General features: G+C 39.8%; 8 protein-coding genes across 8 annotated transcripts; 5 read left to right on the top strand and 3 right to left on the bottom strand.

Annotated features, from left to right (window-relative positions):
• Positions 1–247: 247 nt before the first annotated feature.
• On the top strand, positions 248–1359 carry JH06_0996 (palmitoyltransferase; the record flags this gene model as incomplete). Its single annotated transcript, XM_014673332.1, has 6 exons — positions 248–313; positions 344–508; positions 554–612; positions 642–728; positions 756–1100; positions 1200–1359. 6 exons carry the CDS (start codon positions 248–250, stop codon positions 1357–1359), a joined length of 882 nt encoding a protein of 293 aa, XP_014528818.1.
• Positions 1360–1518: 159 nt separating this feature from the next.
• On the top strand, positions 1519–3222 carry JH06_0995 (hypothetical protein; the record flags this gene model as incomplete). Its single annotated transcript, XM_014673331.1, has 9 exons — positions 1519–1614; positions 1645–1722; positions 1755–1895; positions 1928–2028; positions 2059–2164; positions 2194–2285; positions 2316–2376; positions 2407–2700; positions 2731–3222. 9 exons carry the CDS (start codon positions 1519–1521, stop codon positions 3220–3222), a joined length of 1461 nt encoding a protein of 486 aa, XP_014528817.1.
• Positions 3223–3263: 41 nt separating this feature from the next.
• On the bottom strand, positions 3264–7649 carry JH06_0994 (hypothetical protein; the record flags this gene model as incomplete). Its single annotated transcript, XM_014673330.1, has 1 exon — positions 3264–7649. One exon carries the CDS (start codon positions 7647–7649, stop codon positions 3264–3266), a length of 4386 nt encoding a protein of 1461 aa, XP_014528816.1.
• Positions 7650–8889: 1240 nt separating this feature from the next.
• JH06_0993 (phospholipid scramblase 2-like protein) lies at positions 8890–9892 on the bottom strand (the record flags this gene model as incomplete). The annotated part of the gene is made up of 3 exons (XM_014673329.1): positions 8890–9018; positions 9049–9584; positions 9616–9892. 3 exons carry the CDS (start codon positions 9890–9892, stop codon positions 8890–8892), a joined length of 942 nt encoding a protein of 313 aa, XP_014528815.1.
• A 963-nt stretch (positions 9893–10855) lies between these two features.
• Positions 10856–12048, bottom strand: JH06_0992 (hypothetical protein; the record flags this gene model as incomplete). Its single annotated transcript, XM_014673328.1, has 7 exons — positions 10856–11135; positions 11164–11222; positions 11252–11435; positions 11466–11578; positions 11607–11750; positions 11781–11929; positions 11961–12048. 7 exons carry the CDS (start codon positions 12046–12048, stop codon positions 10856–10858), a joined length of 1017 nt encoding a protein of 338 aa, XP_014528814.1.
• Positions 12049–13877: 1829 nt separating this feature from the next.
• JH06_0991 (hypothetical protein) lies at positions 13878–15031 on the top strand (the record flags this gene model as incomplete). The annotated part of the gene is made up of 6 exons (XM_014673327.1): positions 13878–13985; positions 14015–14197; positions 14229–14489; positions 14520–14599; positions 14629–14864; positions 14895–15031. The coding sequence occupies 6 exons, from the start codon at positions 13878–13880 to the stop codon at positions 15029–15031; spliced, it is 1005 nt and encodes a 334-aa protein (XP_014528813.1).
• A 664-nt stretch (positions 15032–15695) lies between these two features.
• JH06_0990 (DNA ligase 1) lies at positions 15696–16998 on the top strand (the record flags this gene model as incomplete). Its single annotated transcript, XM_014673326.1, is given in 7 exon segments — positions 15696–15827; positions 15845–15913; positions 15943–16127; positions 16158–16417; positions 16448–16608; positions 16639–16744; positions 16775–16998. 7 exon segments carry the CDS (start codon positions 15696–15698, stop codon positions 16996–16998), a joined length of 1137 nt encoding a protein of 378 aa, XP_014528812.1.
• Positions 16999–17070: 72 nt separating this feature from the next.
• JH06_0989 (hypothetical protein) lies at positions 17071–24805 on the top strand (the record flags this gene model as incomplete). Its single annotated transcript, XM_014673325.1, has 8 exons — positions 17071–17190; positions 17221–17301; positions 17333–17482; positions 17506–17633; positions 17679–18437; positions 18506–20532; positions 20562–22111; positions 22142–24805. 8 exons carry the CDS (start codon positions 17071–17073, stop codon positions 24803–24805), a joined length of 7479 nt encoding a protein of 2492 aa, XP_014528811.1.
• Positions 24806–25705: the final 900 nt, after the last annotated feature.

Below are 25705 nucleotides of genomic sequence, written 5' to 3'. Positions count from 1 at the left end.
CAAATTCAACATACAATTCTTATTATCATTCAATACACTCTCTTTCAAGTACTCTTTCCACTTCATTCTCCATTCTACTTCATTCATCTTCTTTGATATCGATTCTGTATTCACTATTTTACTCCATGCTATATTACTCATGGATACCAGCATAATAAGGAGAAACGAACATTCTATTCTTAACTGAATAGAACTACGGAATAAGATGACTTCACGGATATTGAGTGTCTTAAGAAGTGGATGTCAGATGCGTCATTGTGATTCTTGTTGGTTTAATTACCGAGATCCTCTTGGAATTCTTGTTTCACTACTTGTAGGAGTGATTCTGGGAGGTGAGGAATAGAGTTACGTTCATATAGGATTTGCATCATTCTGCACACTCTATTGCGTGATATACTCGCTATACAAGTTTTCACCAAAAGGTTTGACGTTAATGTTGATTATGATCTTCTTTATTGTTATGGTTGTATGGTGTGGAGTGAAGGCATCATTTACCGAACCGGGACTCGTTGTTGATCGCAGAGTCTTTTTTCCAATGGCCATTCATTCATAGAAAGTATCAGAAGAAGTTCGCAAATACTATTTAGAGGAATGCTCTTACAATTATTGTGAGTAAGTGTTGTCGATTTGTAAACAGCTAGGAAGTGTGATTGCATGAAACCAGCTCGTGCTCATCATTGTAGCAGGTGTAATGTGTGTATCCTGAAGATGGATCATCATTGTCCGTTGTATCTATCTATAGTATTGATACCTAGATGGATTAATAATTGTGTGGGTGCAAGGAATCAGAAGTATTTCATTCTATATTTAATCTATGTTCATTTCGGAGTAGTACTTGCATCTATTCTTGGTTGTGGCTTTATCTATGAAAAGCGATTTGAAATCTATGAGAACACGGATATTGTTTACTTCAGAGATCTCTATCCATTGAACGAGTATCTCCCTTCTTGGATAGCAAATCATATTTTCCTTCCATTTTTTGATACAGATATTGTACTAGATGTCTTGACTATTATTGAAGTATTCTTCTCTTCTATCTTCGCTGTCTTTGTGTTATTCCTTCTTTTCGACCAGATTAAAGCGATCCGCTACGATCTAACGTATGTAGAATATTTAAAGTCCTACCGTGTACATACTTTAGAGGTACGAACTGTCATGTCCAATTGAATCTAGAACTCGTTTTTTGATTGTCTTGTTAGCACTATGGGAGAACCTCCTTCATGGAGATGGCTCTTTCCTATCGAAGGGAAGTATATGACACGCATTTTGAAGAAACTCAGTAATGAATTCATCTGTGTAGAGGAAGATGATCTTTCAAGTGAAGAGGAAACTTCAATGGAGGAAAAGAAGAATCAATAGCTAGTTTCGTTTAGTTGTTCCATAAATCGCCCCTTTATCTGGTATTGTTTGTTTACTTTTATCTCGCTTATTCCTATTGTTTCGTGAGTCTTGTGTGTATCTGGAGGTCACAAAACTTATCGTCTTTGGGTTTATAAAAGAGGGTCACGACCAAACGCAATGTCTTATGTAAATGAGATTGGATACCTTACAAGGGTAATATCAGATCGAAATGAGGATTGGGAAGAGATTCTAAATTCATTGAAACGATTCCAGGTGAAGTAAATACGAGATTGATGATTATAGGTCCTCGCCAAGAAATTTCATAAGATTGATGCAAAACAGTCAGAAATTACGGATCTGCGGTGCGACTTTTCAAAATTAGTAGCTTTCCAGTCATCTTGTCATTATTGTAGATCAAAGACACCCGATCAAAGTTAGTTGCATGTACAGGAGAGACCATTATTGTAATGTCGAAAGAATTGGAAAACAACTTTGAACCGGTTGCAGCGAACATTTTCCCTGACTGCATCGATAAGGTTTCTTCTGGAATTAGTGTGCGTTTTACAGTTAAGGGAATCATATCTAGTACATCAGTGACTTGTTTGCAGAGGCTACAAAGGAAATGATTGCTCATGTCTATATGCCTCGTGTTATTCGGCAGCTAGTGTCATATATACAAAATCGAAAGTAACAATAGACTTCTCACTTCATTTCTAGTGCTCGAGTCTCCAAAGTGGCAATTGAGTGTCTTTTCTGCATTATTACTACCTGGAAACAAGACTATCTGTCTCTTTATGAAGCAGATATCGTAAAAGCTCTAACAGTAGGATCATAGAGAATCATGTACTGTAGTTGGCTGTCGATAGCTACAATATTGAAGTCAAAAGCATCTCAAAATCCATTATTTCTACATGTCTTGAAAAATACCCTGAGATGGCACAAAAGTGAGAATGATTCACGATTATGACAACTAGAATTATTGTCAATCTTCCTATGAATATCCGAAGACAATTGAGTGGCAATGAAATGAAGATTGTTAGGTTGATGGGTTTGATTCACATTTAGTCAACTAACCCTCGTTCACCGAGTTCATCTCCTTCTGGACGCATTCTGACATCGCGTATTCCTTCAAAACCAGGATCACGGACTGCTTCGCAGACATCATCACGCTCTCTTCGTTGTTATACTTACAATCGGATTACTTACTCACTGAATCAAGTGGTGACAGCAGAGTTGTCTGGACAGACGGTCGTGGGAACAATCAAGTACATTGGAAATGCTGATCCCAACTCAGATACCGTGTATTTTGGACTTATTCTGAAATCACCCATCCATTCAACATTTAACGGTACATTTAATGTATTTCCAGAAATTGGGACTTATTTGTAGAAAGTCAAACTCTTCGATTGTGAGCCTGGATATGGAGTGCTTGTAACGCCTTCATTTATCAAACCATACAGTCGAACTCCTGCTCTTTCTCCTTCCTTGATACCATCTAAGTCAGTTCCTGTGGTAAAGTCCACAATGAAACGCTCACTTACTTCTCCTACTGTTACAACTACGGGATCTCCATTATTGCATCGTGTTCCTGTCACTTCACTCTCAGCACAGACTTCACCAATAGCATCAAACAAGGATTCGCGAGTAGAGAGATCTGAACATGTATTGTCTGTGGAGGAATGTGTTCTGGAGCACAAAGTGTTATTTGCAAATTCATTAGAAAGTGCTCGATCAGAACTATCTATGTTGCTGGAGTTTGAGAGAATGACAGGAAATAAGGATGCTTGTATTGCATATCGGACCGATATGTTGGATTTGATTACTCAACGACAAAGAGAACTTCAGGAGTTTGCTTCCAAATTACGTCGCTTGAGTGTGTAGTTGTACTCTATATGTGTGTTTGTTTGATAAGTATGTGATGACTAATTTAAACAAACACTCCATTTCTTCGTTCTCTTTATTGACTGCAATACTAAGGATACAATACACGAAACAAATATAGATCCAAACATAAGGAAACTGACTACTTCATTCTTTGAATAACAATAAGAATACTCTTCACTCCAGATCCCTTCTCGATCCATAATCACACAATATCGTATTCGAATTCCAAACATTGCTTGGGTATCAGGACACGATATGAAAGTCACAGAATCTGTTTTTGCATTCGGCCAATCACCCTCTGCTGGACATTGAAGTTCCTCGATAGACAGAGTGAGGAAGAAGGATGTTACACCCTTCTCATTCTCTGCAGTGATTGTGAAGACTTGAGGATCGAATGGACTTATCGCTGTTCCTTCCAAAATGCCAGTATATGAATCCAGTGAGAAGTATTCAGGTAACGATGGAGCTACTGAGAACTGATTCACAACTCCCTGCACAGAAGGAATGAATGAGATAGTATCGATTGGTACCAAGAGTCGTACAACCTGCTGTGGATACATCAAATGTGAAGGCTCATTCATTATACACTCTTCCAGAGAAACTTGTTGGAACCTTCCATTCACACAGCGTCGGTACTGATATCCTGTGTAATTCTCAGGACAAGGAATTGCTGATACATCCAGATCCCAGGCAGGTAGGAAGGAATCCACTGCAGGACATCGAAGCGATGCATGTGAATTGAAGGTAAACGAAAGATCCACAATGCGAGTCATAAGAACCACTTCTGTTGTAGTGAAGGTCATTCGAAACGAACGATATCCCAGTAACAGTTGTGGAAGTGAATAAGTCACTTCCTCTGATGAAGAATTGAAGAGAGAGATACGTATCCATTTCTCCTCAGTCAATCCTTCTAGAAGAATAGTCATTGGAATACTCCGTTCAACTATCAAATGAATTCCTTGAGGTCGCATCAGTATTTGATTCTTAGGTGTTAGCTGAAGATACGATTGAGGAAGGAAATAGATTGGAAGATGAATTGATGTGGTTGGAAACTCTTCATTCAAGGTTTGTTTGAATGACCTAGAACTGAAGAAAGGGGTGATTGGATCTCTCAAGTACATTGGCACAATCTCTCCTTCTCGTACTATGGAACAGGTCATACTATTACGATAGTGTGTGTTCTCTTCACGCAATGTCACAATAGTTAATGATATACGACTTGTTGGAAGTGATGTTGTTCGAACATTATGATACTCCAAGGAGAATACATGAGTACCAGGATAAACAAATGATTGAACAAGATTGACAGAAAACATCTCGATTTTGGTATAATCATGAAGTGATGATGCATATGTAGTAGAATCGAAGGAAGATGGGAGGTTAAATAGAGCAATCCTCATTCCATGCATGTAAGCAACAATTCCTCCTTCAAATTGCATTTGAACATGCATTAATAACTCCAAATCGTGCTGCTGAATAGTAATTGTACGACGGAAATAGACAGTAATTGTGTCAGATTGAAATCCATCCATATTTGTTCTCTGCCACATACTATCATCAAAGGCATCCACATTCCAATTAAAAGGGATTGTATTTGTTGATAGCATTCTCCAAATTGAATGTCCACCAATAGCCTCAAATGTGGCATCCAAATCAAAGATATATTTGCCTTCATGATTCAAACTCCCTTGTATTAGGGTTACATGATTCATAGCAATCCAAACACGATCCTTTGGATTCACTGGATTTGATTCAATTTGAATGGAATAGGATTGAGGGAGAACACACAAACGATATGCAAACTCGTCATTTCCTGTCGTCAACTGGACAACAGGAGGAAGAACATCTCCTGAAGAATCTGTGAGGACACGAAGTGTGAACGAATGAGGTATGGAGAAAGTGAGAACGTGAATATCCAGAAGCATAAAGACATCGAGATCACACGTCAGAAAGCTGAGATTGAGTCTCGTTGAAACTGGTAAATAGCCAGCCTTTTCAGCAGTAATAAGAACTCTCACCTCCGCACTAGAGAGAGAGGAACCATAGATAGTACCTGATGCACTGTCGATGTGAACACCAGAAGGTAAACCCTGAGCAACATAATTAGAGAATCCCACTTGTCGTGGACGAAGAGGAACAATTGGATCCGAATGTGGTACAAAAGTGATGGGATAATCAAGCACATCATTCTCTATACGATGAACGAGGAGTAACATGATCTCAAGGAGAGACCAGTCACAGAGAGATTGACTCTTCTGAGACATGTTGATGAAGCGAAAGAAACGATAGCACTGAGGAAGATTGACTGGAATAATCTTGCTTTGTCCTGAGTAGACCCAACCAAGTGATTCCATTGTAATAAGTCGTTCCCATGAATCATTGACTGAGTTTCGACCATCAAGAATGAATTGAGTCAACGAATGAAGCAAGCCATCATCAGCGCTGTATAAAACCAGCTCATTGAAGTATTCACATCGATTATCACTAAATTCAATGACTATTTCAACAGGATCACATGAAGTGATTCGAATCCCCGTACTCATATCTCCATCAAAGACAAGTGAAGCATTCTTACTCATGTGTGCAGACTGACTCATTCTTGGTTCAGTCAGTATCTGTTTCAGAGGCATGGCTCGTGATCCTGAATCTGTAGCAATCATGTGAACGATGCAATCAAACGATGAATGAGTGATCTGAGAAGGCGATACAATTGCAATACTCACAACATTCATCCCCAACCGTAAGTAGTCACACACTGTTAGTATGATTGAACGATATTTGACTTGATCAAATTGACGTTCACAAGTCGTTTGTTCAGTTACTCTTGAAGAAATACCGTAACTATGAGCGATAAATCCATTCACATAGATCATATAACAATACTGATACCGCAAATGAAGTTGAAATCCTGTGAACTCCTTGAGCGAATCGAGATAGAAGGTACTACGATAGAACTGAAGTTGATTAGGTGAGTCTGGAAATTGACTCACTCTGGAACAGTTCCAATATCCATCATCAAAGTGAATTTGAGTCCAATTAGCAACAACTGTTCCATGATGATAGTGCCATTGAGAGCCTGGCATAATTGGAATATTGAGAGACAAAAAGTGATAAGGGCTCCCATTACTACGTTCATCATATCGTGTATGGAGAAGAAAGATGTCCTGAAGGTCTGTGTAAAGCCAGAACTCGACATATGAGTTGGAATCCCACCACTGAGCGACTCTGGAATCCATTTCAATACGAAGAATGGAGGCATTGGTACATATATACCAAGTGAATGTTGCATTAGGTTCTTGAGTGGAATATGGAGGAATTTCAAACACACTATGGTTCGAATTCATATCGGTTAACTTGAATGACTCGTAGAAAGCATTTGATGATCCATAAACTCGCTTAATCAGGAGAACAGTAGAATTACAACTCTCAATAACAAGAGATACCACTGTTACTGAATGAACTGGGAATTCTGCTACAATGGGGAGTTCTACAGCAATGGATTTCCCTTGATAATGACCTGAAATATGACAATCAGAATAGTTCAGTTCAATTCCCACAGGAAATGTTGCTAATGAAGAACAGTTAGAATATATAAGCGATAAGGGATAGAGATCAATATAATCTTGAATAAGGAAGTGTGTAGAGTTAGGATACTGAAACGAAGGAAAAGTGTTATCACCACAGATACCAAGTCGAAACTCCCAGATTCGAATAGGATGATTTCGTGATGATACATGCAATTCAATCCGTACAATATCCTTGTACTGATTGAATGTTGAGAACTGAGTCCAACCCGAGGTTGTCCAAATGGGATTACTAACATCAATGAGTTTCTGACGAGTGTTGATTCGATTCACTCCATACAATGTTAGTTTCTGAGGCATCCAACAGGAAACTAGAGGAGAATAGAACTCAAGGGTATTGATTGTGTAGGTATCCCGTAAAGAGTGAAAATATATCCCCTCATTGGATGCGAATTCATAGAAAGAAGACAATGAGAAATCAGTAGCATTGTCAATTGATACTGGACTTAAAGGAATGAAAGAACAATCAGAATTTGGGTTCTTTCCCAGTTCTGCCAGCCATGCATCAAAAAGAACTTGGGTTGGCTTCTCAGATTCTGGACCATTTCGAATCCAATGAAGTTCAACACAGAGAGAGATAGTGAGTGGTCCGAATTCGTTAGTATCCCTCACATAGATTCGTTCTTGATAGTCCTCGTAACCACCTGTAGCTGGCGTTGATTTCCTAATTACGCCCTGAGGGAGATTGTCGCGAAGAATCTCATTTCCATTTATAAATACGATTATACCATAACGATATGATAACGAGAGTTTGTAAGCAGCTGACTTCTGGCTCCATGTTAATTGTTTGCGAAGATACACAGTTTGTCCATTTGAAAGAGTGAAGTTGCCAATTACCATTCTTTTCCATTCTTGGTTGTCGAAACAAGAAGTCAAAGAAGCTAAATCCTTTCTAGAGGAAGTCCAGTCCGATATCTCCCATTCTGCACCACGATATAAAGGATAATGTACTAGGATCAAAGGAACAACAGATGATTACAAAAGAGGAAAAAAGAGGAGAAATAACCGGAATCATGAGTCACATCTGCAAGGACTGTATCATAATCCCCGTAAAAGACAACATGAGATCCATCACTCCATCCGCTTTCATCTCTACAGTTTGAACAAGAATTCCATCACTACTTTGATTTCATCCATACAATAAAGAGGCAAGATTCATCAGCATCAATTGTTGCATCGTAAGATCGAATAGAATGACTTTCAAACCGTTCACTTTCATAAACAATATGACTATCACAGAGAATGGAAAATGACTCACTTGAAGCATTAATAGTTGAGTATTTCCTATAGCGAACACGATAGGGAACTGCGAGACAGAGTGAGAAAACTATAGTACCTGTAAATCACATTATGACAAGCATATCTACATAGTATAACGAATGAATATAGAGAAGAGGACATTCCCTGTAGATGGGAGCAAATCCTGAGATTGTTAAGTCTGCAGATGCGAAAATAGCATTATCTTTTCTATATCTGTTGAACAGACCTTTAAAGTAATGGAACGAATATAAATAGATTCAGGAATCTATCAGATTCACAAGTTTATTGTTCGAATGTCTCCATATGTCTCATCCTCACAAATACGGCAAATTCCTTTGCCATTCGTTTCATCACAGTATTTATAGTGCGTGTAGTACATGAGACATCGCACAGTTTTGTTACAGAAACTCTTCTAGTGCTTTTTCTCTTAACTACTATAATCACACAACTCTTTATATTAGCATCATTCCAAGGTTTTCATTATTTACAGAATCCATCTGCAACATTAGAGATTCATTATAGATTTGGCATCTCTCTGTAACCAATTCATTGCTTCCGAATGATTATCTACTCATCTATAGATGACTAGAGATCTGATAGAGATAATAGGAGAATGAAAGGAGTTGATCTGCAGTTGATGGATGGTGATTCTATCTGCTCTCCTTTCAGAATGCGGTTATTGACCACAGATCTCTCTTGGTATCATCTTCGTAATCGCTGTTAGTAGATGTGATAACCAATAAATCCAACTTGTTCAAGAAACAAACAGAAGTCTAATTACACTAATAATGTGGGTACACCATAATCGAACTAAGTGAAATCAATTGTTATTATCGTTGTTCTCGAAATACATAAAATCAATCAAGAACACAGCTCCAAGCAACAATATTTTGTGGTAAATGGTCGCATCTGGAGGGAAGGACAAACAGAAAGAATCAGCATCCGTCAGCTACAACTCAACCCCTTTTCATTCTCCTACAATCTCTTCTACAGCACCGGACCACACCTTCTTGATGTAACCACTGGAATTAGTGGCAGGATTGATGATGTCATAATGGACCTCAGTACAAGGACCACAAGGACAAGTACAGAACTTTCCCCACTGACAACAATCACCATGGATCTTCAATACAGGCTCATCATTATGATCCAGAATCTCAAATTTGTCATCACAACAATCGAACCTGTTTTTAATAGTACCAATCTTGTTTCCAGCAGCATCTTCAATATGCATTTCAGGAAGATTGCAACAGCAGCAAGAACACTTGAAGGGTCTCTTCAAGACCAATACAGGTTGATTGTCTGGACTTGAGATCGTCATTGTGAAAGCACGCATGTTACCACAGAATTGACGAGACATGCAATCTGATTCCTCTTCTGCAGTGAAGTAGGCCTTTTGATTGTTGCTTCGGAGACAATCTGGACCTGTCAAATATACCTTGTAAACGTTTTCAGTTTCAAAGCCAGTGATGGCTTCAAGCGTTTCTATCTTTTGCTTAATATACAAACCTCCGACTAGAAAATAAGCACCGACCCACAAACTAACATTGGTTAAGTACGTTCAGATGATCTGAAAACGAACTCATCGCAGGAGCAACAGTAGGAACAAATTGGGAAGCAACAGGAGCAGGCATCGGTTGTTGCATTGGAACAGGCATAGGTTGCTGTACTGGAACAGGCATAGGTTGTTGAACTGGAGCAGGCATAGGTTGTTGAACTGGAGCAGGCACCGGCTGCTGCATTGGAACACCCATGGGGACAGCCATAGGGACTACGGACTGTGTTGGAACATATCCAACAGGATTAGGATCTACAGGCTGCATTGAAAGAAATTGTGACTCTACATAGGTATCCAAATATAACGGGAATTTTCGAATTATGGCAGGAAGATAACGTATCTATAATTGGTTCAACCGAATCTCTTCTCAAAATTATAGGAGTAACAAGAAAAGAGATACTTTTAGGTAAACAAACAATGAATTACAAGGTATTCTTCATAGGAATATACACACCGTGATCGACTAAAAGGCCTTGAATAGCTGCCTACACTAATCATAACATAGAAGAATCTTTACATTATCCACTAACACTTCATTTGTATCAAAAATACGCTGCAAATAACAGTTTATAAGTGGAACAATTGTATTAACATACTGAATAACGATGATATCATAATGATCCTAGAAATTGGTCATATCCATCGAACCTACTTTGTTACTAACCAAATTCTCACTGCGGGCTTTGGGTACAACAATCTGAGTTACCAGTGCTTCTGCATTCACAATACTCTGAGCAATAGCTATCAGGTGCTTATTTATCGATTCACAAATCTTTGGACCACTTCCCCTTAAGGCCACAAATCGCAGTTCATTAAAGGTAGAAATAAAATCAGTGAGTAGTTTTGCTAAGAGTGGAATTTCCAAAAGGTAGGGAGGTAATAACTCCTTCTCTTTACTATCTAGAGAAGATCGGTACAACATCAACGCATCTGTTCCTTTCAATTTGTAGAGATTCACTGAATAAATGGATTTCATCCAAAACAAGGAAGAGGAGATTTGTGCAGTGAATTCCTTCTCGACCAATTCCCAGTATCAATGAAGAAAACATCAGTCCAAAGATGAAAGGATATATATGAATCCATTAGCTTCGCCACAGTATCAGTCATCAACGTTTGCAAGAGACAGTAGAAATTACAATGAATGATACTCAAACCATCACACAAGTAGACTAGATCACGGAAAAGCGATGCCAACACAGCTCCACTTGTGATCTTATGAATATGAGTTTCACAGATTGAGAGGAATTGAGTGACTTCGCTTGATAGATATGTGTGCAACAGAGCATCTAATAAGGAACGTTCTCTCACACTTACCATCAATAGAATCACCAAAAACAGCCTGATATTGCGAAAGAATTGTTGTTAATTTATCCTTGAATACTCCAATATAACCTCGTAAGAACTCACCAGAATCATATTCCGACAACAAGACAATCTTCTTCTGGAAGAACTGATTACGGGCATTCAGGAAGCTAGTTTTGAGTTGTTTCAATTGATCAGTTGTCAATCTATATTATACCCCTCTCTCTTTCTTACAAATCACCCACATGAGCCGATTTGCCCTCTTCTTTGCGTTTCACTGTAGTATTCAACCTCTAGACTAAATCCATTCAAATATACTTACCAGAGCCATATTTTCTTCCAAATAGTTCAGAATTTCAATACAACGAGGAACGGTAATATCTGTCTCTAACTCTCGAATAAGGAGTGCTTCTTGCTGTTCACCCACTGCTTTCATATCTTTGAAGATGGAGAGAATCACAGCAGAACCACTATGAGGAGTGATGGACTCAGGAGACTGTTCAGAACTAGGAATGATAAAGGAAGGAATTCACAACAAATGCTCGGTGTAGAGACTGTTGGCATGGCGAAGTAGGACCAACCCTTCCTCATGAAGATTATTACGAATACAGGTATCCATCAGCTGAGGCATCTCTAGCAACTCCAATAGCTATGTAACAGAAGCCAACCAAGAGTACTTGTGAATGGTACTTTAAGGCTTTTTTACTCTGATTGTATTTCACATACGTTGATTCCAACTCTTTTGTAAACGATTTGCAAGAGTATTCCACAGTTGGAATGAAATCACTCACTGAAGAAACACTTTGATGCAATGAATCCATCTTTAAATCAGTATCTTATATAATTTCAACCTTTGCAAGCACATCCGAAAAACAGGAATGTGCCTTTTCGAAAACTGCATTTTGTTCAATAGCCTTGGTTTGAATTTCTCGTTCCAGAGAATCTGCCTTATTCTCAAGGCGACTGGGCTCTTCCAGAAGCTCCTGTAGACTCATAGATGCTAATTCATTATCAATTAGCTACAATAGTACCGAGACGAATAATATAGGATTCATCATAGTTACTTTCGATAGGGATATTCAGGAGTCGTGATAACGAGGCCAATTGCGTTGTAGCCATCTAAAATGTGACCCAATTAAAATAAAACAACAGGAAGAAACTAAACAGTCGAGATTACACGAACTGAAAAGTGAAAAAAAGGTCCCACCGGGGTTTGAACCCGGGTCGCAGAATTCAAAGTCCTGAGTGCTAACCACTACACCATGGGACCATTGCTTTTGGTTTCTTATCTAACTATATGTAATCCTAGATAATCGATCTTATTCTGTCTTGGAACAGTATAATTGATTCACAAAATCTTGCTGATAGTTATGCTACCATGATTGCAGTCTTATGTGAAATACTAGATGATACTATTCATCACTTTTATTTCCTTGCTCCTGTATAAAGAAAGTGGTAATGCATTCAACTCTGGGATATTTCGTTAATAGTGGAACATGCACATTAATGGTCCCAATCATGCAGTAAAATGCTACCATCAATATATTCAACAATTGAGCAAAATTACTCTAATTTGTTATGAGTATAAGATCAATGTGAGAAGAATAAGGGGCGTTTCATTGGAATTAAGACTTCGTAGATCATCTAAAAGTTCTTTAAGGGAACGGAGACGCTATAAGGCAACTATTTTAACTGGCTCGTCATTCTTGGTTTTTTCTCCGTACATGATACGTAAGGTAATAAACGTTCTTAAAGATGCAGATCCAATTCTTGAATAGTTATTGTATGAATACAGTACCATATATATTAGGTGACCCTATTACATTGAGGGGCCCTAATTCTCTGTACAGTTTGTTCCAGTGAAAGTATTTATTCATAGTTATTTTCAGAATCTATAATGTGTAAATTAGCTGTGGTCCTGTGCTTAGTGTGTGCAATTGTGAATGCTCTTACTCCTTCCGAAGCTGTTGGAGGGATGAATCCCAGTTTCGGATCCTTTGTTCCACCAACGCCTGTGGTTAATAGTGACGGAACTGTTGACAATTATCCACGTATGAAGTGGATTTTGACAATCATCTGTAGATTGTGGTGTGTATGAAAGTCAGTGTATCGACAATATATTAGTTTGTACGATTTAATAGTTGTCTTCATTCTAGCAAAGAAGTTCGTATGGACATTCTCCGGATACGAAGAGAGTGTACCTTCATTTCTTCAATTCAATGCTACATATTATACTAACCGTTATTGTAACAGTACAAACGTGTTACTCCAGCTGAGCTACACCTGGTTTGTGAAAAGTATCACTAACAACTGGGAAGATTGGGAGGTTACTGGAAACAATCTTTTTATCAAGATTCTTTCAGATGACATTGCTAACACTCTTCGTTGTGAGAAAGGTGTGAATGTGAAGAACCAGGTCATGAGTGTAACGTAAGGTTCAGAATGAAGTGTGACCTCGTAGTGAACTTGTGTGTGTGGATGTTGGCCTGAATGGAATTATGATAAACTACAACAGGCATTTCAATAAGACTCGATTACTTCATTTGCGCTTCAACAGCGACGTTCTCATCAACTTTACCCCTGACGTGATTCCTCGTCTGGGTATCTTTGGATTGCTTGACACTGCTTTGAACGGAGGAATGGTTGACGAAGGTATTGAGTACGCTCGTACCCAGGATTTCGGTTGTTGCCAAGAGGAGAAGAACAATCTTCCTCTGATCATTGGTCTGTGTGTGGCTGCCGTCGTCGTGGTTGTTATTGTTGTCGTCGCCATTGTTGTTGTCCGCTCTCGCAGCAAGAAGACGATGCCTAAGAAACCCACTGTTGAAAAGAAGTGAACTGTTTGTTTTAGACTGAATTTAGATATACTAATTGTATTCCCGTGACTCCATTCGGTTGACTCCCGCGGTGTGTGTATTATTGCTGTAGTTTAACACAAACAAAAGATCATGATTATCTGGGTCCCTATCTGGTTTACAATTGTTATTTGTGTGACGACACTTAACAAGAAATTCTTCACTTCTCTGAAATGTCCTTACCCGATCTCTGTGACTATGGTAAGTGATTACTTGGTCATTGAGTGTAGGTTCATATGCTCTCGTGTGCCGTATATACAACGATAATGAAATACACGGCCCCGAAGTTCTTCAAGTATCGGCCAGTTAAGAGATCCGAAATGATAAATCTATTTTTGGTCAGTCTGATTTTCATTGTAAATATCATTCTGTCGAATTCATCGTTGAAATACAACTCTTTAGCGTTAGATCAGGTTTTATTTGATTCGAATCATTTGTTTGTAGATGTTCCGCTGTGCCATGCCAGTTTTCACTTGTATTTTGGAATTCATTATTCATGGTACAGTTCATCCTCTCGGTATTTATTTATCTCTTATTCCTGTTATTATTGGTACAATGCTGGTTTGTGCCGGCGATGTTTATGGCACTTTCTTTGGAATTGCCTTGTTAGTCATCAGTTGCACCGTTTCTTCTCTCAAAGGAATCATAACGAAGTATCTTCTCTCAGGAAAAGAACCTCTGAGTACGTTCCACCTTCTGAACATCGTTTGTTCTCTCTCATTCGTTGATACGTAGAACACGATGTTAGCATTCCCTGAGGCATTGACCCTTTCTCTCTTCAATGACAGAGGTTTCTGGTCTACATGGTTGCCTAGGTATTTGTCGTTGTCGTTATGTCATTTAGTGCTCCTGTTTCGTCAATTTTGCTCCTTCTCGTGCACGGAATGCTTGCTTTCGCACTGAATGTGGCTAATTTCAATGCTGTGAAGGAGGGAGGTCCACTGATGATGAATGTAGTGGGAAATGTGAAGCAAGTTGTGATGATTATTCTTTCTGTGTTCATGTTTGGAAATAAGATGACTTTCATGGGAATTCTCGGAAGCGTTATTTGCATTCTTGGTTCTATGTGGTATACTTATGGTAGAAGTGGAGAGTGGGAATAATACATAGAGAACATCAAAGCCACTAATTCTGGCTCTACCAAGGACGAACAGAAAACTCTTTTGGGCAAGGAGAAATTGGATTCAGAAGTATATTTATGTTTGTTTGCATCTCTGCCCCTTGTAAAAGACTACTATCTAATGTAACAAAGCCATATCGATTTAGTCAACTCTGCTCCGCAATAGCGACAACCATGCAATTGTCAGAACTCAAGAAAAGAGTTGAGATCCTGAATTCTGTATTTGAGGAATCTGGAAATGATTCTTTAAAACCTACGGTGGAAGTACTTTCGGGAATTGTACTTTCTTGGAGGTACTCTCATATAGATCCATAACAAACAAGGTGAAGTTGTGAATCTCAATCTATCGGATAAAACTATGAAGCAGTTCATGAGTAACTACTATCAATTGGATAACTCCACCATCTCTCAGATGTGTATTGATTCAAATGGAATTCCAGAAGCCAACCGAAATTTGTTTTCGCAAAGACCATCTCAATCGAATCTCGTCCCTCTCTCTGTATCTGATTTTCGAACGAAACTCCTTGAAATATCGGAAGAACAAGGAAAAGGAAGCCGAGAACGAGTTTACCATCATGTCGCTACACTTTGGAACCAATTATCATCTCCTGATGAAGTTTATTTTTCTAGTAGTTGTTTTCTGATGCGATTATTATGAGCTCTCCTCATGCTTCGGAATCGTGGTTTAGGGTTTGGAACCCAACTAATCAAACGAGCACTGATTCATCATTTTGGACTTGATTCATCTTCTGTTGATTATCAAGGTCTTTTTCATCATCGTCCTCAATTTGATGCGTTCATCGATTTCCTTCAAAATCCAACCTCTTCTTATCCAGTTGTTCCGGGACAGTTCTGTAGTTGTGCTTTATGTTCTCCTCTTTCCTCTCTTGAAGAAGCCTCATCGATTCTTTCATCCTTTCCTTGTGCGATTGAATGGAAGTATGATGGTGTCCGTGTTCAGATTCATCGCCATAACAATTGCTTCACCGTCTTTGGTCGGTCTGGAGAAGTAGGATTGAGGATCCAGTTTGATCATAGACACTTCCTTCACTTCAGCCTGCTGTGGAGAGAATAATGCAGCAATATGCTCAGTCTGTATCGCTTCCACAGGAGTTCATTCTTGACGGGGAGTTGGTTGTGGTAAATCGAACAACGCAGAAGGTAAAGGCATTTCATGATGTAAGTGTGTTGCTAGGGAAGAATGAAAAGAAGTTACAGGAACCGTAAGATAGAAAAAGAGGAATGAAGAGTAGAGATCAAATACAGTTATGTATGTTTGATTTAATTCTTTGTGACAACGATCTCCTATATGACAAACCACTCCATCAGCGTAAGAAAGTGCTTCATTCCATTTTCCCGAATAAACCCGAGATTGGAGTTCAGATCCTGAATGAGATTGGAGTCACACCGGATACAAACCTTCTTCCTCTGATTCAACAGAGTGTAGCAGCTGGATGTGAAGGATTGGTAGTAAAGAAATTAGATAGTCGCTATTCGTTCGGATCAAGAAATCGTAGTTGTGAAAGAGAAATGTGACCACTAGAGGAATGGATGAAGCTGAAAGCGGATTATATCGCTTCAGAAACACCCATTCAGGGTTTTGGTGATAGTATGGATGTAGTGATTCTAGGAGCGAAATATGGAAGAGGCACTCGTAGTGGTGTATTTGGTTCCTTCCTCTGTGGTGTCATGGCTGAAGATTCGGTAGATGTCTTGTGGGAGGATTATTCATAGATACGTCCTGTATGCTGTGTAGGTAGTGGATTCAGTGTAACACAGCTCAGTTCCCTTTCTGAGAGATTGAAAGAATGGGAAGTCTCTCGAGAATCATTGTTGCATTGTTGTTTCCAGTGAGTTAAGTGATGTATAGCCAATATCCTCCTTCCAAAATCATTGAAGATGGATGTTTACTTTCAACCGTCCCTTGTTATTGAAGTACAATGTGCCCAAATATCGAATTCAAAACTATATGCACTAGATAAGGGAGATCGAGGAGTTAGTTTGCGTTTCCCCCGATTCCTCCGGATCCGTGATGACAAGAAGGTGGAAGATATCACCAAGTATTCGGACTTAGTTTGGACATGTTTGTTATAATGGTTTGACAAGACGAAAGTCGCGGGGATTCACTCTTAATTACAATGCAACTGAAATCATAGGAACCTTGAAATGTTCGAGGATGTTGTTAGTTCTTTACTTTCTACCTATCTTGGTGACTATTTGGAAGGACTTTCAAAGAAGGATCTGAAGATTTCTCTGTGGAAAGGTGATGTTGAATTGCAGAATCTCGTTATACTTGAATCTTCATTTTATTTATAGAGAGTAAAGACAGAAGCTCTTGACTTTTTGAATCTCCCAATCCAAGTGAAAGAGGGTTTTGTTGGAACCCTCACATTAAAAGTAATCTCTCCATTTGTTCATAGATATATAGATACCGTGGAAGAAACTTGGTTCTCAACCGACCAAAGTGTATATTGACGATATTTATGTGATTGCATGCCCTAAATCCGAACTTACATATGACGAAAAAGCGGAAAAGGAAAAAGAGATGGAAAGGAAACGAGAACAATTAGCAGTGAGGGTTTTGGAAGTCTATAAGTATAGGCGATAGATGAAAATGAGTTGAGGATGCAGAAAGAGATGAATGCAAAACAGGATAATTCGGCTGTTGCTAAACTTGTAGCAAGGATCATTGACAACTTTCAACTAAGGATTAGTCATGTTCATATCCGGTTTGAGGATCATTCGTACTCGTTAGAATGTTTTTTAAAGTCTAGGTCGTGTCCTGGTCATGCTTTTGCCGCAGGAATCATTCTGGAAAAACTCCGATTATATTCACCATCTGAGGACAATGAGGATACTGGATTCCTTATCCCAGGCGTAATCAAGAAGAAAGTGAAATTGCATCGTTTTGGTATTTACTGGGACTTCGATCAAGGTGCCTGTGTTGCTACCAATTCTGCATCTTTATTACAAGAATGTATGGTTGTCCCGTTCCAGCATCCAGGAGAAGTCTCCATGGTGCATACAGAGCTCATTCCATGTCACTTCATTCTTGAGCCTATTTCGCTGCAACTCCATGCAACTATCGATACTCGTTCTGTGGAATTGCGCAAACGGTCTGTAGAAGAAGTCATCACAGAAGTGACAACAGAATTTGGATGGTCTGAGAAGATTGATCAGTTCAAACGAATCACAAATGCTTATCGTCAAATCCGAAAGGACGGAGTACGAGGTCGATCTGGAAATGAGGAATGGGAATTGATGGAGGCATATTTGATGAATAAGTATGATGATCAATGTACTCCTCAGAATATGAGTCAAGCAAAGCAATTCTGTATGATTTGTTGGGATCGCACTAATCAGGCCCAGCCAATGGTTGTAGTGGATGGTGATTTGGACAAATTCGTGTTGCGTCTGGATCAGAAACAGTATCGAGATATTCTGCACTTCGTAAGTAGTCTTGGAACTCAGGCACTGAAAGCCAAATACAAGCAATATCGTCCTTCTGAAGATCCTCTTCAGAATATATCCTTGTTTTAGAATGTCAAAAAATAGTCCCTTAATTCTACCCTCGTGCTTGGTGGAAATTTGCTATCCGGAGTGTGAAGAAGGATAATAAGAAACGTCGACGTAATACAGGCTGGAAGGAATATATGCGTTTCAAGAAACGACGAGCAGAATACATAGATTTGTATAAGCGTAAATTAGGAGCAAGTCCTTCGTTGAAGAAGGATGCAGATGGATTGGCTCGTTTGCAAAAACTAGAGGATAAGTTGAGTATTGAGAATGTATTGCTCTTCCGAAAAGTGGCTGTATGTGAAATGGAGGAGGAAGAGAGATTACAAGCAGAATTACGTGCTCAAAGGAAGAAAGAAAAGAAAGAGAAATCTGTGTTGAATCGTCTGTTTAAGAAGAAGAAGAGAGAGGAAGAAGATGATGAAGATAGTGAAGAGATTGATCTGGAATGGAACGAAGACAAGAGAAATGAACTCTTTGCTGAATTCGATATCACTCCTGGTGAAACAGCTCCTTGGGAAGGTGGTCGGCCAATGGATATCCTTGTGAAAGCAGATTTCCGTATACATACTATTGGTCTGAAGCTCTGTAAGGATTCGGTGGATATTCTGTGTTGTGTATCTAAGGAGGTGGCATGTCGTGTCATTCAACGGAAGTCGTATTTCCAGTTGTGGATGGCAATGGGTGATTTCTACATTGAAGACAGTTCCAAACAATGCCAGAAATGGCCTCGAATTCTCTACACTGAAAAGGAAGCCATTACTAACAAGGACAAGGCCGTAATATTCTTGCCTGGAGATATGATGGAGACTACAGAAGTGCCATTCCTACAAGTGGCTATAGAAATGCCTGCAACAGATCAGGATGTGGATGTGAATATACGAGCTGTGAGTCTGCCTCTTTGTATTGTGGGGAATATCGCATGTCTTATGGATCTTGCAGCATTCTTTGTCCCTGAATTATCAAAATTGAATTTCTATGCATTCAGTGCAAATGTAAGTGACATTTACAGCAAATATTCAACAACCAAGAAGATGAAACTGAAGGTGGCGAAAGAAGTATCAACACATAAACTGCTTGGATTGGATGTGTACCTTGGTGCTGTTCATGTATTGCTTCCTGAGGACATTACTAAGGGAGTAAGAGAGACCGAAATGCTGGTATGTCGTTTGGGAGATATTTCTGTGATCAGCAACCCACGACGTGTTGGTGTGGATGAGAAATTGACAGAAGATAACATTTATAATGACATGTTAGTGAATGTGTCTCGCATCAACGTATTGATGACCAATAAGGAGAAGCATTGGGCACGTCCTGAAGTCCAGATAGCAGAGAATCTGTATTTGGTGAATGATTTCAATTTCAATGCAACAGTTGGACTATCAATTGCTCCTTCAGAACCTGAATTTGCTTCAACCAAAGTAGGTGCTGCATTGGATGTGGTGACTATGAATCTAACACGAACGAAGTATCTTCGATTGATGCATTATGCAAATGAGTTTGTATCCAATACAAAGAGTATTATTGATAACAGTGATGTGGATTTCTCTGTATTGACTGCTCAAGCCAAGGAAGCTGCATCCAATGCTTTGGCTATACGAAAGGAGGATGGATCAGAGAAGGAAGAGAGTAATCAGAACAAGGAGAATGAAAAGCAAGATCAAATAGAAGAGAATGAACAATTACAGGTTCAGTCGGAACTGGATGAAGAGGAAATTCGTCTTCTTCAACGGAATAAGACTCTTGAAGTGCAAGCTGTTCTTAAGGGTGTTTCTGTACTTATTGAAGAAGTATCGGCTGCTAATGAGCACACGGCCATTATCGAAGCATCCATTCGGGGCCTTCAAGTCGAAGTCCAACAACGTACCTTCGATATGAATGTAGACGTCGCATTAGAAGCAATCGATGTGAAGGATTGTCTGCAAACTGCATCTACTAAGCAAGATAAGTATTTGGTTGTATCTCGAATGATCGAATACTCAGGTAATATTTGTGAGAGTCTAAACCAAGATCTGTTCCATGTTCATGTAGGTATTGTTCAGGAATCATCACCTGACTATTGGCAAGTTGATAGTGATGTGACGGTGGATGTTGCTTTTGGATCTCTTAGTCGTAAGAATAAGGATGAAGATTTCAATTAGTTTTGACATACAGACCGACTATTTATCATTTGTTAGCATTCATTGCTCCAGAGAAAAAGGGAGAACTGGAGAAACCTCATAAACGTGAACGACGAGGTTCAACTTCTTCTATCTCCTCATATCTCTCCCAAGTGATCGAAAATGAAGCTGTATCTCTTCAGTCACGTGCTTCAGATCTCTTGCAAAACAAGGCTAGTAAAATTGCTGAGAAAACAAGACCTATTCCCAAAAATTGGCTTCGAAAACAGGTTCAAGTCTCATTATCGCTTCGGTCCCTTGCCGTACTGGTGACTGCAGATTCGGGTCATGGAATTGTGTTTGCTGGAATCACAGGAATCACTGCAGGAGTAGGTATATGTCCTGCAACCATTAAAGTCACTGGATCTCTCACAGATGTGTGTGTACGTGATGTGAGTCGAGGCTGTGGTCTCTATCCATTCTTCCTTCAGATCCTGGACAAGAAGAAGGATGAGAAGTTTGTTGATTTTGATCTGTCGTTGAACACAGATGTGCGATATCCTCAATATCCAGGATATCCTATGGCTGTACGAGCAATTCTTCGAGCTCCAGCCGTTACACTGCGTATGCGTGTGATTGATGAGTTGATGCGATATGTTATGGCAGGACCGATTGCTGATGGACTGGCATTACTGAAGACAGAGGAACCTGCTGTAGAGACTCTGCCTTTTTCTGTTCCTCTGGATACGATTGAGGAAGGAGATGAGATAAGTGTTTCTACAAACTCGAGTGCGTCTACTGTATCAAATCGTTCTTCTCTTGCTCGTTCGATTCGAATGTCTGCCATGATGATTGGAAAGAGTTTCCTAAACATGGAATCTAAAGAAGTAGAGAAGAAGCTTCCATTAGAACTGCCTCTGATTGATGTGGTGATCAAGAACTTCCGTGTATCAGCACCTGCATCGAGTGATACCAAGGAAATGGCGACATTTGAGCTGGGTGAACTTACTGTGAAGAACCAAGCGCCTCTCTGCGAGCAGAAAGGCGATACATTGATCGTGAAGGAATCCAGTAAGAAGGAAACGCTGAATACTGTTCGTGTCCAACTCAGCAATATGAGAGCCATTACGTCCATTACTGAAGAGGGAACTGTACGAGAATCAGCTCTTATGGGAGGAATTGATATGAGTGTGGTGGCAGTAGTTGCATCAGTGATTGAAGTGAATGCTCGTGTGACGAAGGTGGCTCTGACGGTGAATGAGGAACAGCTAACCTTCCTGATGAAGTGTGTGAAAGGAAACCTTGCTGAGAAAGCTGTGGAGTGTTTAGATGAATTACCTGAGAAGAATGCGAATGCAGAAACAGTATCTCCGATCTATGCAGGTGCACCACTGGAACGGATCGAGGAAGAGGATGAAGAAGGATCGACTTTCCAGTCAGTGAAGCAAGAGTCCTCAACAAACGACTTTGGAAAACGAATTCGAGGTGAATTGGTGTTTGATGGAATCAGTGTTGAACTGCTAAGTGGTTATGGAGGATATCCAGCTGAGCATACAGGTCAACTGCTCTATGAGAAAGTAGGATCACTGAAGGTAGGAATGAAAGTTGGATATTAGGAATAGGAATCAATTTCATCAATTGATTTGGGAGTATTACAAGTCTTTGTGAATATGTGGAATGATGATCTTACTGCTGGAGTTTCATTGTCGCATCTGACAATTCATGATACTCGAGCGAATACTTCGATTCACAAAGACTATCGAACTCCTCTTGCCTTTGGTTCTGGGACAAAACCAGCCATTTCTGCTTTGATCTCGATGAAATCTTCTGATATTCATTCGTATCCTGAGTTAGTGGAGTTGAATCCATCCAATACGCAGTCCATTCAAGCAATCCAAGCATCTGTGTATGTGGGGACGTTGCGGGTTATTCCTACCCCGTGGTTATTTGATATTTTGAAAATAGTTGAAGGTATTAGTGATCGTCTCTTGAAGGAGGAGCCCCACAAATCAATGCAAACCTCCAAGAAGGATGAGATGGAAGTTGTGAAGGAGGAAAAGAAGAAGAAGTTTGGTCCCAAGATTCAAGCCGATGTGAAGATGGATAATCCATACATATTCATTGTAGAAGACACATCAGATCCACATTCATCGTCTCTAGTCCTATCTCTTTCTGTTTCTGCTTCCTTTGCCATGTCACCTCTTATGGATATGGATATGGCGCTTAGTATTCAGAATATCCGTGGTTGTCGATCTCATCCATGCGATGCAGAGATCCCTCTTCCCAGCATGACAGACGCTTTAGTTCCTTTCGATATGAGTGTGAATGCTCATATCAAGGATCAGATGCAGTATGTCCAGGCAGCTGTTCTGACAAATAATGATATCGAGATTCGAGTGGGTATTCTGGATGTGAAGTTGATTATGAACGCTATCAACAACTTGATTCCTGAAGAAATGGTGAAGAAGGAATCAAAGCCAGAAGAGAAGAAGGAAGAAGAAGTGAAAGAAAAGAAAGTAAATGCTCCTACTCTCACAGTGATCTTCCGAGTTTGTATGAATGCTCTCAGCGTGACTGTTGTCAATGATACGAAGGAATTTGATCTACCAGTAATCCAATTGAATGTAACAGATATCTCTGCTGCCTTAGATATGAAGCCGGATCTTACTACTATCGAAGCTACGTTAGCTGTAGCTGCTGACTACTACAATGTTGACTTGACCGTGTGGGAGCCTGTTCTAGAGAAGTGGTCGTTAATAATGTCGGCAGAACAAGAGCCACGTGATCGTGTGGTTCAAAAGCTAACAGCTACACAAGATAGCAAGTTGACTGCCAAATTGGCTCTAACACGAGTTACAATCCAAGCACCTACTATGTTGAATGTGAATGTCACGAATGCATTTATTCGAGTGGCCTTACAGACAGTCAATGCCTTCACTGATTGTCGCGAGACGACACAGAAATTGGGAGATGGTTACTATATTGGTGTTCGCAATAGTACAGGTCTTCCTATGACCTTTGCAGTGAAGAATGATGATGGTATTAATGCTCTGTTAGCGGAACAGGACAAGAAGAAGGTGGAAGATCATCAAAATGACGCTGTTTGGGCAGGTATTGCTGATGTAGACTTGAGAATGAAGCGAAGCACGTGTTGGATCTCCTTACATCGTGTTTCTCCTCGGATTCGAGTGTATGAATCGATCCCATTGACAGCAAAGACACAACCAATTGCATGGGGAGATTCCTGTGAATTGAGAGAGGTAGAAGGTGTGTTCTGTGAAGTATGCCAGTTCACCAATCAATTCTTAGAAAAGGGAATTGTGAGTGTCTTCTTGGAGAATAAGGATGAAGTGAGTAAATGGAGACAGGCTTGGCAGATAGCTCAAGAACCTGTAGTCATAGCTGATTCTAATACTGTTCTCTCGCGTCCTGTGTCAATGGTTCATTCATCGTCTGTTCTTGTCACATCACTCCCAGCTCACCCTTCTCTAAGTCTCCGATTCCTCAAGCAGCCCTATAAGAAATTGCAACCTCGTGTACTTGAGATCATGATTGATGAATACCCTCCTTTTGACTTCCAGGTAGATCGAGTTACTGCTGCTTATGTACCATTGCGCGGTATTTGTGTACCTGATCGAAACATTGTGGTAGAAGCTGTGGTTGAGAGAGGACGCAAGATTCTAAGTATTGCCAGTCAAGTATGTGTTGTGAATGAATGTGAATGTGATGTATGGTGTGGATTTGGTCGAGAAGTGGATGAGTCAGAGATTGCTTATGCTGAAGTGACTAATGAGGAGTTACGTCGTGGTGAGAAGAGATGGGCCAAAGTGGATGAAGTGAATGAATGTGCTCTCTTCTTGAGTGGTTCTTCGGAACTTGCTCGTTGCATATCACTCAGAGAACTCTATGCAGATGGTGCACATACTAAAGTGAATCTGGGTACGACAGAACAGCCTCAGTATGTGAATCTGACTGTAGAGAAACGATCTCTCCCTTGTGTGTCTGATCCTGATGAGTTCCTCTCAACCTATGTGCTTGTTCTTACGGATATGGTTCATTTGGAGAATCTCTTACCAATGCCATTGGAGTATCGAGTGGTGAATCGATTGGAGCAGTGTGTGGAAGAGGGATGGGTGAAAGAAGGAGATGTGATTGCCTTAAGCAAGTGTCAATTCAGCAAAGAAGAAGTGTATCGTGTGAGTGTACGTGTGAAGGATTCGGATCTTCCTTTCCCTATGTTTGCTGATGCAATGGATGTATCAATGATTAAAGGATTTGAGGTATAGATAATGATGAAAGATGGAGGTTCGATTCATCTACTGAATAAGTTCAAACAATTGAAACTGACTCTTCAGTATATTGTGAATCGATCTTCACATCATTCCATCTTCATTCAATTATTCTGTGATTACTGGATTATGAATAAGACAGGAGATCCATTGATGTAAGGAATTGAGATATCATTAACTCCTAGTATTCAGGATGGACGAAATAAGGAGTTTACTGTCAATGTTCCTTCTCATCCACTCACACTGAAGAATCTCTCTGAGACAGTATGTGCAAAGGAAGAACTGTTGATGCCCACTTTGTTCAGTGTGCGAAAGAAGGAAAAGAATGAAACTGCTCGATTATCTCTTCCTGGATATGACATGTTTAGTGATTCGTTTTCCATCAATACTTTGGGAGTTTCAGGCACAGTAACAGTGACAAGTAAGAATCGTCGTAATTCGGAGCGTGTATATTCAGTGACAATTTCACGTGCTCCAGGTATATTTGCTCGATCACTTGTACTCACTATCACACCAACGTACATCGTGATGAATCAGACAGGTACTAAGATTTCCTTACGTCAGTTAGGATGTGAAGAGAAGATGACACTTCAAGAAGGAGGATATCAGGCTTTCCACTGGAGTAGTCAGAGTGCTCGACATCAGGTCCAACTATTCCTAGAAGAAAAGGAATATGATTGGTCTGAAGGAGTAGAATTGGTTCCAAGTCATCAATCATTACAATTAAAACATCGTGTCGAATCGATACGAACTCCTCGACCGCGATTGAATCTGGAGGATCCAGTAGAAAAGGAATGGAGTGTAATTCAGGTGGATATTTCGTGTGTGGATAGTCAGTGTTATGTATTTGTGAAGAAGATGGATGCTACATATCTGCCCTTCTGTCTTACCAATAAC

The sequence above is a fragment of the Blastocystis sp. subtype 4 genome (assembly GCF_000743755.1).
Source record: "Blastocystis sp. subtype 4 strain WR1 chromosome Unknown seqid_0047, whole genome shotgun sequence".
Lineage (NCBI taxonomy): Eukaryota > Bigyra > Opalinata > Blastocystidae > Blastocystis > Blastocystis sp. subtype 4.
Note: the sequence above shows the minus strand (reverse complement) of the source record. Positions and strands in the feature narration are given on the sequence as shown.